This window comes from Myotis brandtii, unplaced genomic scaffold (assembly GCF_000412655.1).
Source record: "Myotis brandtii unplaced genomic scaffold, ASM41265v1 scaffold573, whole genome shotgun sequence".
Taxonomy (NCBI): Eukaryota; Metazoa; Chordata; class Mammalia; order Chiroptera; family Vespertilionidae; genus Myotis; species Myotis brandtii.
In genome coordinates, this window is record NW_005370145.1 from 2499439 (window position 1) to 2512801 (window position 13363).

A 13363-nucleotide genomic window follows, 5' to 3' on the forward strand; every position below is an offset into this window, starting at 1 on the left:
GGGTCTTCCCCCCCCCCCCCCCCCGCAAATTCTAATTTTTCTGATGAGCTTGTTCAAAGAGAGGCAGCTACCAAGTAGCAGAAAAGATCACAAGGGAGGTGGGAGGGGGTTTGAAAGAGCTACTTGGTGCACCCCCACCCTGCATTGCAAATAGCCACGCGTTCACTTGCTCATTCATTCATCAAGTATTAAGTCGTAACTGTTATTAATGATAACTGACAGCCTGGGGTGGTGAGTCTTCTGATGAGCTTGTTCAAAGAGAGGCAGCTACCAAGTAGCAGAAAAGATCACAAGGGAGGTGGGAGGGGGTTTGAAAGAGCTACTTGGTGCACCCCCACCCTGCATTGCAAATAGCCACGCGTTCACTTGCTCATTCATTCATCAAGTATTAAGTCGTAACTGTTATTAATGATAACTGACAGCCTGGGGTGGTGAGTCACTACCACGCAGGCTGAGGAGAGCTGGATATACTCTGGGGATCACCGCGGTAGCACCCTCTGTAAGCCCACAAAGCCTCTCCCAGCCTCAGAGGACAATGCTCTAGTCCAGTGGTTCTCAACCTTCTGGCCCTTTAAATACAGTTCCTCATGTTGTGACCCAACCATAACATTATTTTCGTTGCTACTTCATAACTGTAATGTTGCTACTGTTATGAATCGTCATGTAAATATCTGATATGCAGGATGGTCTTAGGCGACCCCTGTGAAAGGGTCGTTCGACTGCCAAAGGGGTCGTGACCCACAGGTTGAGAACCTCTGCTCTAGTCTATCTCGCAGCCTGGGAACCCGGGCACAATGTGCGCTTGCCCCTCCATGCACTGCATGATTGCTCCTCATATCCTTGATGATACTTCCACTGTCAACATTATCATCCCAAAGAACACACGCAACTCCCCGTGTCTGACCAACACAGCCTGCCCAGGCCTGTGTCCTCGGGGCTCACCTTCCCTGCACCCCAATACCAGCACCCTAACTTCTTCTTAAAAAAATAATGCTCATTCTATCTGCCTTCTATAAAAGTAAAATGTGTTCATTTCAGGAAACTTGAAAAACCATGGAAAGTATAAAGAAAATAAATACCATCAAGACCAAGGCGTCCTAACCTCAGCGCCATTCGTCCTTTCAAACCGGAATCATCTTTTCGTGACAAGGACTGTCCTGTGCATAGTGGGATGGTTAATAATACCACTGACCCCTCCTACCTGGAAGCCAGCAGCACCCCCGCCCCAGCTGTGACAACCACAATGTCCCCAAACATTGCCAAATGTCCCCCGACTGAGAACCCCAGTCTCAGAGGCAGATCGAACCACGATCCATGTCTGGTTTGTTTTTCCTCGTTAGTTACCTCCCATACATAGATTTCCTCCCCCCAAATGAGACTGATGGTATATGCAGTTTGTGCTCTGCTTTTCCCACTCGATATTATGTTCCCAGCATTTCCCGAAGTCATTGTTTCCTTCGATAGAACGTGCTTTACCGGCTGCAGATGGCACTGGCAGGCGGGATGCCTGGTGCCACAACCCCATCCCTCCCTGGAGCTGGACAGTTACGGGGCCCAACGTTGCCGTGCTGCGCATACTGCTGGAGTGAACGCTTCGCACATAAACCAGAACCCTGAGTCCATCCCAACAACAGATGCCGGGAGGGAGGTTCCTGGGTCAGAGGCCTGACGCTCACACAGCGGATGGCTTCTGAGAGGCTGTCATCGGGATGCATTTTGTGTTAAGTGGCTGAGCAACCACTCTGCTGTATTTCAGGGTGAGAGAGCCAGTCCTATTAGGGAGGGAAGAATGAGGGGCTTGTTTCCAGTGTTCTTCCTGAAGATGCCCAGGGCAGCCCCAGCTCTTCCAGTGGCTGATCAGCCCCAGCAGGATTTAGGCTGCGTCTCCAGAACACCTGCCTCAGGCAGGTGGTAAATGAGCTTCATTTCAAACAGACAGAGGCTGTGCGAGGAAGGCCGCCTGGGGCTCAGCAGGAAGCAACATGACATGTGCCATGAACAGGGGAGTGAGGGGGACACACACGCGTGTGCACCATCGCCGGTGTCTAGATCCTCACTGCCCGAGGTGTGTCCCGACCCGCAGCAGCATCAGGGTACCAGCTGAAAATGCAGAACCTCGGCCCCCTTCCTGGAACTCCTGAGGCATAATCTGCGTTCTAACAACAAGCTCAGGTGTTTCTTGAGTCCATCCTATATAACAAAAGCCTTATATGCTAATTGTCTGGTCATCCGGTCGTCCATTCAACCAATCAAAGGGTAATATGCTGATGATATGCTAAGGCCGCTCAACCGCTCACTATGACGTGCACTGACCACCCAGGGGCAGACAGTTGACTGGTTGACCAGTTGCTACGACGTGCACTGACCACCAGGAGCAGATGCTTCGACCGGTAGCTTGGCTTGCTGCTGGGGTCCGGCTGATCAGGATTGAGTGAGACGGGCTGGAGACGCCCTGGAGCCCTCCCACGGTCCCTCCCCGGCTGGCCAACCTCCCCGTCCCTACCTAGCCCTGATCGTGCACCAGTGGGGTCCCTCAGCCTGGCCTGCACCCTCTTGCAATCTGAGACCCCTTGGAAGATGTCAGAGAGCCATTTTTGGCCTGATCCCGCAGGCCAGGCCAAGGGACCCCACTGGTGCACAAATTCATGCACCAGGCCTCTAGTCTATATATGTATATAAAAAGCCAGTGACTAGAACGCTGTAACAACCAAAACCACCGGTCACTATGACGCCCACTGTGGCCAGCGAACCGGCCGATCAGGGGGTGGGGCCAGCCAGCCAACCTCCTGCAGCTCCTCCCCCTGCCCAGCCCCACCCCAGATCGGCCCCCCACTCTGATCAGGGTCAGGGCTAGCTGGCCAACCACCCATGGCTCCTCCCCCAGACCGCTGGCCCCTGATCGGCACCCCTCACCCCATTTGGGGGTGGGGCCGGCCGGCCCACCATCCACAGCCCCAATCTCCCACCATCTCCTCCTCCCGACAGGCCCAGTCACGATCCACCCCAATTGGGGCAGGGCGGTCAGATCCCACCCGTGCACAAATTCGTGCAAGGGCAGGGCCAATGGCCAACCACCCATGGCCCCTCCCCAGGCCGCTGGCCCCTGATTGGCCCCCCCCACCCCATTTGGGGGCAGGGCCAGCCGGCCCACCACTCACCACCCCTTCCCATGGCCGGTTCCACCCCCAATCAGCCCTCACCACCCCAATCGGTCCATGGCCCCTCCCTCCAGACAGCTCTGTCCCCCATCGGGGTCCCCACACCAATCAGGGGTGGGGCTGGCCGGCCAACTTCCCACAGCCCCTCCCCAGTGCTGACCCCTGATCGGCACCCCCACACCCCATCTGGGGGCGGGGCCAGTGGGCCCACTGCCGCCAGCCAACCTCCCACTGTCTCCTCCTCCCGACAGGATCTGCCCTGATATGCCCCACTGGTGCACGAATTCGTGCACTGGGCCTCTAGTCCTAATATACAAAGCCTGGGCCCATGGGAATGCCCAGATTCATTCCGGGAGTTTTCACTGAACTAAACCTGAGCCCAGCACTCCACCTCCTAGGACAACGATTGAATTATGTTTCTGGAAATGAGTGCTATCACCTGCATTAAAGTACGTGTCACATCTTAGCTGGCCGCAGTCACACCACCCCGCCCCCAGGTCTTTCTTTCCATGATTGGCAGGTACTACCCACTGTTGTTGTTAACAAGCAGCTGTCATCATCATCATCATTATCACCACCTCCCTCGGGGCCTGGCCCTTTAATTCCTGGAAAGGGCGGATGGAGTTTGAGGCTTCATAGAGGACATCTAGATAATTTCTGAATAAGACGAGTCCTCAGTGCCTTCAACACAGCTTAATGTGCCTGGGAACCACGGGCTTGGCACCGAGGTCCGGTCTGACCACCAGTGACCATGGCCACCTGCAGGTGTCACGTATCCATCTGTGACCTCAGTGACCTCGTTGTGACCTCCCTGTGACCTCCCTGTGACACGGGAACTGTGCTGACACCGCCCTCGTGCGGTCGCACACGTGTCAACCAGACGACGAATGCAAAGGCAGCCTGGGAATCTAAGTCAAGCGACCTCCCTGTGACACGGGAACTGCTGACACCGCCCTCCTGCGGTCGCACACGTGTCAACCGAGACGACGAATGCAAAGGCAGCCTGGGAATCTAAGTCACACTCCCATCCTTCCATCCCCGGGCTGTCCCCAGGCTAGATTAGTAAATGTCTACAACATCTTACAGAATTCCATCCTGGGATGTCTGGGGGAGGAAGGGAAGGTTGCAATGGACAATGGCCCGGCCCTCTCCATATCCTTAAAGTCGTGGAAAATCTTCACTCGCTAACAGGATGTGAACCTGTTAGCTGCCCCAGCAACAGTTACAATCCCACCACCAAACCACCCCCAGCTCCCAGAACCAAACTGCCCACGGCTGCCCACTCTCCCCAGCGTGGTAACCGGGGTGGCCCAGCTGGACCAACGACTTCCTACTCAGGTGGAAGTGGGCCGTGTGCAGCCACCTTCACCCCGATGCACCCCTCTTACTGACACCTCCCTGGCCCGCATCAACGCCTGCCCCTACCTCCCCTCACAGGACGCCTTACCTGGGGATCAGCGGCGGACTTTCGGACACTCATGTGGGCAGTCTCGGGAGGGTGTGCTGGGGTCCCCGATGCGTGGTATCCATTCACTGCGGGGACAGAAACACGGCTCAGATGCGGCGCTGGCCACAGACTTCCTGCCCCTGCCGCCCCTTCTCCCGCCTCGGGGCCTGGCGCTGGGAGGGCTCGTCTCAGGACCTCCCCCGTATTCACAGAGCTGGAAAAGGGGCGCGAGCATCTCTCTAACCCCCAGCACCCAATGACTGAACTCGTGGGGGACACGTTTCTTTTTGAGCCAGAGAGGAAGAGGAATGTGCTTGGAAGAGCGGAGGCCACACCCACCCAATGGCCGTCTCTGGAAACGCCATCGGCTGCGGTCACTGGTGCTGGGCAAGGGCCCGCTCTCTCTCTCTGGGGTCAGGAGGCCCCAGCACCGTCCTGTAATTCCTCTCTGACAAACTTCGCTCTGAGAACCCCTCCATCCTCGCGGCCACAGTGCCATGTGAGGAGTGTGTTTACTGGTTTCCATAACAACTGCTTTGCCAATTAATAGCCAGGTGATCTTGATACCTTCTTAAGTTGCTTTTTCCAAGATTAAACACACACACACACACACACACACACACACACACACACACACACACAAATTCAAGTCTCTAAAACTCTACCCCTATGACATTCACTTGTGCTCCCAATGTGAGCTAACAGACCGGCCCTTGTGTGTGTGTGTGTGGGGGGGGGGGGGTGGGGGAGCTGGTTCCCAGCATTTACCAGTTTCTGTGGCATAAATACCCCCACCACGGGGATTGGTAGCCCCAGCACCGCTGTGCGGCCCACGCAACCCCAGTTCCCACGGGCGGCGCTGCTCTCACGGGCACAGTCCTGTGGCTCCTGCTCAGTGAGCCTCAGCTTCTGAAGCTATAAAATGGGGACAATGCTCCCCAGTCCCCAGACCTACTTTGTTGGTATGAATGAGACACCTGCAAAACGGACCTGTGAATTATAAAGGACTTCATGAAAAAAGGGGGTGGAGAGAGAGAGGTTTCCTGCTTAGTTCCTGAATCTAGTCGCCTTGTACCCCAAGACTGCACCATCACTGGGGACCAAGGAAGCCTGCTTCCCCCGCCCCAGGCTTGGAGTGATTGCCACAGCACGGACCGCGCAGGTCGGGCTGGAGGGACGCACAGACTCCTGTCCGAATCACAGTTTGCTGAGAGCTCTGCAGTGTGGCAGGAAGCAAAACGGAGAATGACTGAACGTCGGGAACCCTGCTCATGTGCAGCGGCAGGGGCGGGAGGCCAGCCATGGGGTGAAGGCGACCCCGCGAGAACTTCCCTCGTGCTGGGGTGCCCCCTCCTCCACGGCCTGCAGTGAAACAGAGCCACACTGAGCAGGTTCCCGGGGCTGCTCCCGGCCTGCAAGGTGGGCAGACACTGCAGGAGAAGGGCAGGCACAGATACCCCGGGACAACAGGAAACTGGGCCCAGAGCTGGGCCCCGGCACAGTGGCTCAGGAAGCAACGAGAAATAAATGAACCCCATGTGGACAGCCACACTCCCCTCGGGCAGCTGGTCAACTGCTGGCACTACCCAGGAGTCCCCCAGCTAAGGGGGGCGGGGGGCAGGATTCCAAGAGCTTCAGAGAATGTTGGGGAGGTGGCGCGAGGACCGCCTACTCTGACAGGCATAAGCTGTGCCCACAAGGGCATTAGACGGATGTTAAATACGACGAAACGGAAGGCATGACCTTTGGGAAGGTTTACTGGTCAGGCAACATAGCACTGAAATGGAAAAACACAAATGCTGGAGAAGCCAGACAACAGCAGGAAACTCAGCACCGGCTCCCAGCCCGGGACCTGGCGGACGGAGGCGCGGATGTGGAAAAGCTCGGTAACTTAGTTTAAAAGGCTGATTGAACTGGATGCATGAAACATAACACCCCACAAACAAAGGTGATATCTGTGCCAAGGAGCCATGGAACGTTAAAAAAAAAAAAGTTGCGCATATTTAAGCCACAAATAAAGGACCGATAAATTGCAAGAGGCGTACATAACACAAGCCACATTCTTTGAGCAGAAAGTAATAAAAGTAGATATTAATAACAACAGAACAAATATACAAGTTCCCGTCCCCCCAACTCCCAAATGCTTAGAAAGGTGAGAAAATGCCCTGTTAAATAATCTGAGGCCAAAGAAGAATTTAAAACATTAAGTTCACAATATTTAGAAGATAATGAGGAAGAACGTATCGGAAGGGACAAGGCCTGAATTATATTTGGAGGAACATCTATAGCTTTCATGACCTCATTACCAAAGCCAAGGACAAATAAAAATAAATGAACCGAACATTCGATTTAAAAATTTAGAAAAAAATCAAAAGCCACGGAAATAAAGCAAAGGAAAGCACAAGAGAGAGATAGAAACACGGCAACAGGAATTCCTGAGCTGGGAGGCAGGTTGGCACTAAGGACCCCGCTGGTCCTCTCTGTGTGATGGGGGGAGGGGCAGGGGTCACAGCAATGAAGAAACCAGATCAGCGTGTGTAATTGAGAGGGAAAGAGACCGAAAGTGCCTGGAATGGAGGATTAGAAAGAAAACAAGCACAACCAACATAGCAGAGATACTTTCTTTAATGCAACAGCATTTGATTTATAATTCTACTAGACCCCCAGTGCATGAAAATTCGTGCACTAGGGAAGGGGGGGGTCCCTCAGCCTGGCCTACGCCCTCTCCAGGGGATCGGGCCTAAGCTGGCAGTCAGACATCCCTTTGGCAGCCAGGGACCCCTCGGGGGATGTCCAACTGATGGCTCCAGGGGGAGCAGGTCTAAGCCGTAGTCAGACATCCTTAGCACTACCAAGGAGGTGGGAGAGCCTCCCACCACAGCAGCTGCGCTCACAGCCATCAGCCCAGCTTGTGGCTGAGCGGAGCTCCCCCTTTGGGGGCGCACTGACCACCAGGGGGCAACTCCTGTGTTAAGCGTCTGCCCCCTGGTGGTCAGTGCATGTCATAGCAACTGGTCATTCCTGCTTGTTCCACTTTTAGGGTCAATTTGCATATTACCCTTTTATTATATAGGATGCTAATAAACACAAAGCCTTCCATAAGGTTCAAATGATCTACATGGTTTCAAAGGACACTAGAAATGCCAAAATGAGTAAAATCTTTGAAAAGTGGCCTCCCTCCCAAAGGCACTGGGCCCGGATGGTTGCATGGGCAAACTCCTTCAAACGCTCAGGCACAGGGCACAGACTGCACCACCGTATAGAAACATGTGGTCAGTTGCCCAGTTCATCACACAATGCCAACATCACCCGATCCTAAAATCTACCAACGGCAACAACAACCAGAACCACATTCAGTCTGATGATGACTACAGAGTCTGGAAGTTCTTACCTGAGCAGGCCTTGGTTTCCAGTCAGTCACCTCATCTAAGGGGGTGGGATCCCTGTAAACTAAGATTGTCCCCAAGTTCTTTTTTTTTTTTTTAGAAGATATATTTTTTTAAATATATTTTATTGATTTTTTACAGAGAGGAAGGGAGAGAGATAGAGAGTTAGAAACATCGATGAGAGAGAAACATCAATCAGCTGCCTCCTGCACATCTCCCACTGGGGATGTGCCCACAACCCAGGTACATGCCCTTGACCGGAATCGAACCTGGGACCTTTCAGTCCGCAGGCTGACGCTCTATCCACTGAGCCAAACTGGTTTCGGCATGTCCCCAAGTTCTTGAGGGCAGAGGCTGCCTTCCTGACCTCTATGTACTCCCTTCACAACACCCTCACCCCACGGTTCTCTCCCCCCGCTTCCAGGTCCCCAGGCTCTCAGCTGGCTGCTCATGGCACCCAGGAGTTGTCTGACGCAGGGCATTCTGCCCCTAATCCATTCTCTTGTTCTCGCTTCAGTTCTGGTCTGTCAGCTGTTGGCTAATTACTGCTCATGTCAAAACAATTACTGGGAAAGAAAAAATAATTTTCCATTCAACTACTTGTCTGCATACAGCAGAGATCTGAACCGCATGGCCCACCCTCCACACCCTGCATTGGGGTTCCCAGTCCTCCAGGCTCCCCACTTACCCAGGGTTTACATACAAAACTCATGAGCCCAGAGGTGGGTGCTTCTGAGGCCTCCAAAAAAAAAGTTAAATACAAATTGATCAAGGACCACGATCACTCATAACCACAAGGAACATAATTTAGTTTGGGGATGCAAGTAAACACATAACATGCCAAATGAGCTGTTTTTAAGATAAGAAGAGGGAAGGAAAAGCTCGATCTAGTAACTTTAGTAACTTCAGATACAAATATAAACACCCACAAGCACGCACTTCATCCCTCTCTGTGGGCAGTTGCACAGACAGGCCGAGAGGGGGCCTGGGAGATGGAGGAGGCAGAACCGATACTCCGTAGAAAGGAGAAGGAGGCATTTGGGCTGGGGGAGGAGGGAAGTGGTTAAAAACGGAAAAGAAACACAGAAAGGGTTGTGCAGAGACACACAGCAACAGAGAAGAGCCTGCAACTTCTGCTGCCCGGAATCCCCCACGCAACAGCTCCATCCTGAGCCCCACCGTCCAGGTTCCTGCTCCCTAAAGAGCCCCAAAGAGCAGATGCCCTTTTCCAAACAAGGTGTCCCCCCGGACACCCCCTCTTTCCTCCAGGTCTGGCCCAATCTCCCTTCTCTCCGGAATCAACACAGGCACTTCTTTCCTCAAGGCTGTGATCCCAGGGCGCCCAGGGCCTTGTTCCTGAATCTGTCCCCTCCACCCTCCCTCCACCTCACATTCAACCCGGTGGAATGCTACGTTTCCTGGCGGTACCACATGGCACCGGTTCTGCAGGGTGCATATTATGACAAGCAGTGAAGGGAAAGGTCCATAGAGTTTGGACAAGTGCCCCACCGTTCAGAATTCAATTGGTTTGCTCACAGTAGGCCTTTACAAATCCACAGGTGTACTCTGTGACTCTCAAACAAGGCCACAGTTAGCAGTATTCCTACACTTAGAGGGACGCAGCCCCTGTGTTGGGGCAGAATCCCGTGGAACCCACTTTGGGAACCACAGGGGTGGCTGTCACAGGCAGGTTTTGAATCCAGGCACACACAGTAGCCAGTGTTGTGGTCAGCACCCCTGAAGGCACAGTCCCTGCTCCCCACTCCCCAACCGCCACCTGCCGCCACCACACCCAGTAAGGCCTTGGAAGTTGCTCTTCCAGCATCACGCTCACCTCCTCAGGTGCGTGCAGCGTCTGCCCAGTCTGTTTAGAGGAGCAGTTTTACCATCGTAGCCTCTCATCTGGAAATACCTGTCTGGCTGCCAGGTCCTCACAGTCTCCCCTGGTTGTCTAAGATGCAAACGGTGTTCCCCACAATGGAACACACAGTACACGTGTCCAGTGGTTGTGAATGGTGAAAGCCTGGGGCTTCCTCCAGGCCATCGAAGATGAAGCAAGCCTTGGGAAGGCCCCCTGAGGCCCTGGTGATGGGGACACTGTTGCTAAAGGGACATGCAAGTCCCTTCCAACGGGGGTGCCATGGCCTCCTCTGAGTCAGTGGTGCGGTCTGGCTGAGGGCCTGGCGACATGCTAATTCTGCAATGAGTGAAGGTCCGCTTGGCTCCCTGCGGAGAGGCGCCCGTTCCGGCTTCCTCCGCTAGAGAAGCAAGTGTGGTGCGGGCAGGCGGGACCCTGGGCTCTGAAGCCCCCTTCCCAGGGGCCTCTGCTCAGGAGAAGCACCCCCTCCTGGTGGCACCACAGGGTCCCAGGCAGGCCAGGGGGTCCTCAGTGGAGCCCTGCTTTGACCTGGCTTCTGGGGATGCAGCAGGGGGCTGTTTCCCCGGGACGATCCCTCTGTGGCTCAAGCCTGAACCCAGGTTTCCTGAAAACCCCGCCCCCCAAGGGAAACTCAGCGAAAGACAGATTTCCTCCATCTTTAAAAACACACACAAATTCAAGTTCAATGCACATCCCAGGCTCAGAAGCTCAGAAGGGAATTCACGCTCCACACCTGCCCGGTCTGACGAGGAAATGCCACGTTTGGCTAATTTAAATTCTAAATCATTTAAAAAACAAAAAACAAACTAAATGCAATGTGGTATCCAGAACTGGATCCTAGCCCAGAAAAAGGACGATACTGGGAAACTTGGGGAAATCAAATTAAATCTAGTTTCGTTAATGGTGATGTACAATGCTTGTTTCTTAGTTTTGACAAATGTGCCACGGTTATGTAGGATGTCAACGTTAGGGGAAACTGAGTCAAGGGTACACAGACTCCTCTGTACTGTCTTTACAATGTTCCTGTGCGTTTAAAATGACTCCAAAATAAAAGAGGCATTCAATGAAGTGACACGACATTGAAAATGCAGCCACATTTCCAGCACCCACTGACCGCCGTGGCCGTGGCTACCACAGCGTACAGCGCAGGTGCAAACGCTTCCATCTTGGTGAGAGCCCTGCTGGACGGACGGCTCCGCACGGTCACTCCGACCCCGTGACTCACACACGGAACTCCCACAACCTCACGCCACTCACAGGTCCTTTCCCTTGGCCGGCTACTGTTCCCCTCTCTGTAAATCCCTGCTTCCACGCTGCACACTAAACCAGCCCAAGGATGACTCAGTACTTGCAGTGGTTGCCTAATCGTGCCTTGGGTTTTCCGTTTGGGTTTCAGCTTGACTTCCGTGGTCCTCCCAGAGGGCCTGGCATCAACTGTCCCCAGCAAGGTCCTGAGCATGCAACTCTGTGAAGAAGGAAGCCAGTGGGGGAGTCCCCGGCCCAGCGGCCCAGCGCCGACCCTACCAGCACCCACATCCGAAGAGCGGAATCCACCTGGTGGGGGCTGGGCCAGTGCTCTGCCCTCTCCCCAGCTGGTTACCCCGCAGACCTGCACTGAAAGGAAAGCAGCCCTGTGTGGAGGTGGCCCTCTCGGAGGCTCACGGAGCTACAACTCGAAAGTAAAACCGAGCCCACGGCCTGCTTCACCCCCTCGCCACCCCCCCGGCACCCCAAGTCCATGCAGGGGGCTGCCTCAGCCCGGGTTAACCTGTGGTTCCCACTGACATTCTTCCTGACCTGATTTTCCATGTTCTTCGTCAGGAGTGTCCATACTGCACGTCTGTGGTCAGTAAATGTGGTTGGGCTCCCCACACTGCCCTCACCACTGCCCACCGCCCTTGCACAAAAGTACCCCAACCCCCATCACAGCTAACCCAGAGCTGTCTTCACAAAGTCCCGGCTGCCTGGCTGCTCCCAGGAGGCGGTTTCTCAGGAGGCGGAGGAGGCAAGAAGTCTCCACTGAATTTCGCTTGAATCCCCACCCCGACCATTATGCTCAGAACGAAATCCCAGCACCTTCCTCTCTCTGTCTTGGGAAGCCCAGCAGGCCCCACGGACCAACTGCCCTCCCTTAATCCCCTACCGTCCAGCCACACTGGCCCGCTCTCCATTCTCAAACATGCCAAGACCACTCCTGCCCCAGGGCCTTTGCACTGGTGTTCCCTAGCCTAGGACATTTCCCTGCCACCCCCCACACTTATACAGATTCTCACTGTCCGCAGAGCGTCAGCGGAAAGGCCACTTCCTTAGACCAACCTTCCCTGGCTCCCAGCCCCTGGGCCCTGTTTTTGTCCCTTGCATTAGTGCATTCAGGGAAGTCAGGCAGATGTCACCTGTGCTTGCCGGTCCCGCGCCCCTGCTGGCTGTAGGTTCGTGGGAGCAGGGACCACACAGGTCTGGCTTGTCTGTGGCTGTATCCCCAGCACAGAGGACAGCATCTGGCGTATATTTTGAATGAAACAGTTTGAAACGCCATCGCTGCTGCTTTGCAGAAGCGTGAGCCGAACGGAAGGGGCTGAGATCCAGGGCCCTGTGTGGTCTCAGGAGGGGAGTCAGCTGACACGGGAGATGAGGCTGCAGACGATCAGTGGTGAAGCGACCTCTTGTCCTCCCCGAGTCTATTTCTCTCCCCACAATAAACAGTCTCCGGAAGCTGCTTACGAAACGGGATGAGGGAAGGGCTGGGAAAAACCCAGTGCTGCCCCGCAGAGAGAAACCCGAGGTGGCTATTATTTTATTCTCCAGTTACGAGGTTCAGGTTAAAAAAAAAAACGAGGGAAGATGTCAAAACATCCCGGATCCTGCTCTAGCCTCGCGGGTGGGCTCTCTTCCCTTCCACCCCAGAGGGGTTGGAGGGCTGGGTGTATTCTCGCCCCGGGGAGAGAGCACCACAGACACACCCCCTGGAGGCCTGGACGGACCCAGTCCTGCTCTTCCCCTGGCCCCGCTACTTATGAATGGGCATAGCAAAGCCTGACAAGGAGACGCGAGGCGCCCGAGGCCCCGGTCTAACTAGGCAGAACTTCACAAGTCTAAGCGGGCCTGCCTGCCAGAGGCACCCTTATGTTAGGTGCACTAAGAAAGGAAAAAAATGCTCCCAATGAAACCGGATCCACCACCGACTGCAGGACGCACCTGACCTCCAAGATGCAGGACCGGGCAAAAGTAGCTGTACAGCTATTCATATGGAAAATCCTATATAATAAAAGCCTAATATGCTAAGTTTCCGGTAGTCCGGTCATCAGTTCAACCAATCAAAGTGTAATATGCTAATGATATGCTAAGGCCTCTCAACCACTCACTATGATGTGCACTGACCAGTGCACTGACCACTGGGGGCAGACAGTCGACTGGTTGACCAGTTGCTATGATGTGCACTGACCACTAGGGGAAGACGCTCCAACTGGTAGGTTAGCTTGCTGCTGGGGTCTGA

The 13363-nt window shown here is 54.4% G+C and overlaps 1 protein-coding gene and 1 long non-coding RNA gene across 6 annotated transcripts in view; one reads left to right on the forward strand and one right to left on the reverse strand.

The window, feature by feature from the left end:
- Positions 1-13363, reverse strand: part of GAS7 (growth arrest-specific 7) — a 208312-nt gene that overhangs the window by 36236 nt on the left and 158713 nt on the right. For all 5 annotated transcript variants that reach the window (XM_005878809.2, XM_005878811.2, XM_005878805.2 and 2 more), the window contains exon 4: positions 4606-4691. In XM_005878809.2, the coding sequence (XP_005878871.1) occupies positions 4606-4691 (86 nt within the window). The remainder of the gene's footprint in view (positions 1-4605; positions 4692-13363) is intronic.
- The window catches only part of LOC106728239, a 12535-nt gene continuing 3963 nt past the window's right edge, over positions 4792-13363 (forward strand). The window contains exons 1-2 of the long non-coding RNA XR_001364517.1: positions 4792-4807; positions 11881-11882. This is a non-coding gene — a long non-coding RNA (uncharacterized LOC106728239). The remainder of the gene's footprint in view (positions 4808-11880; positions 11883-13363) is intronic.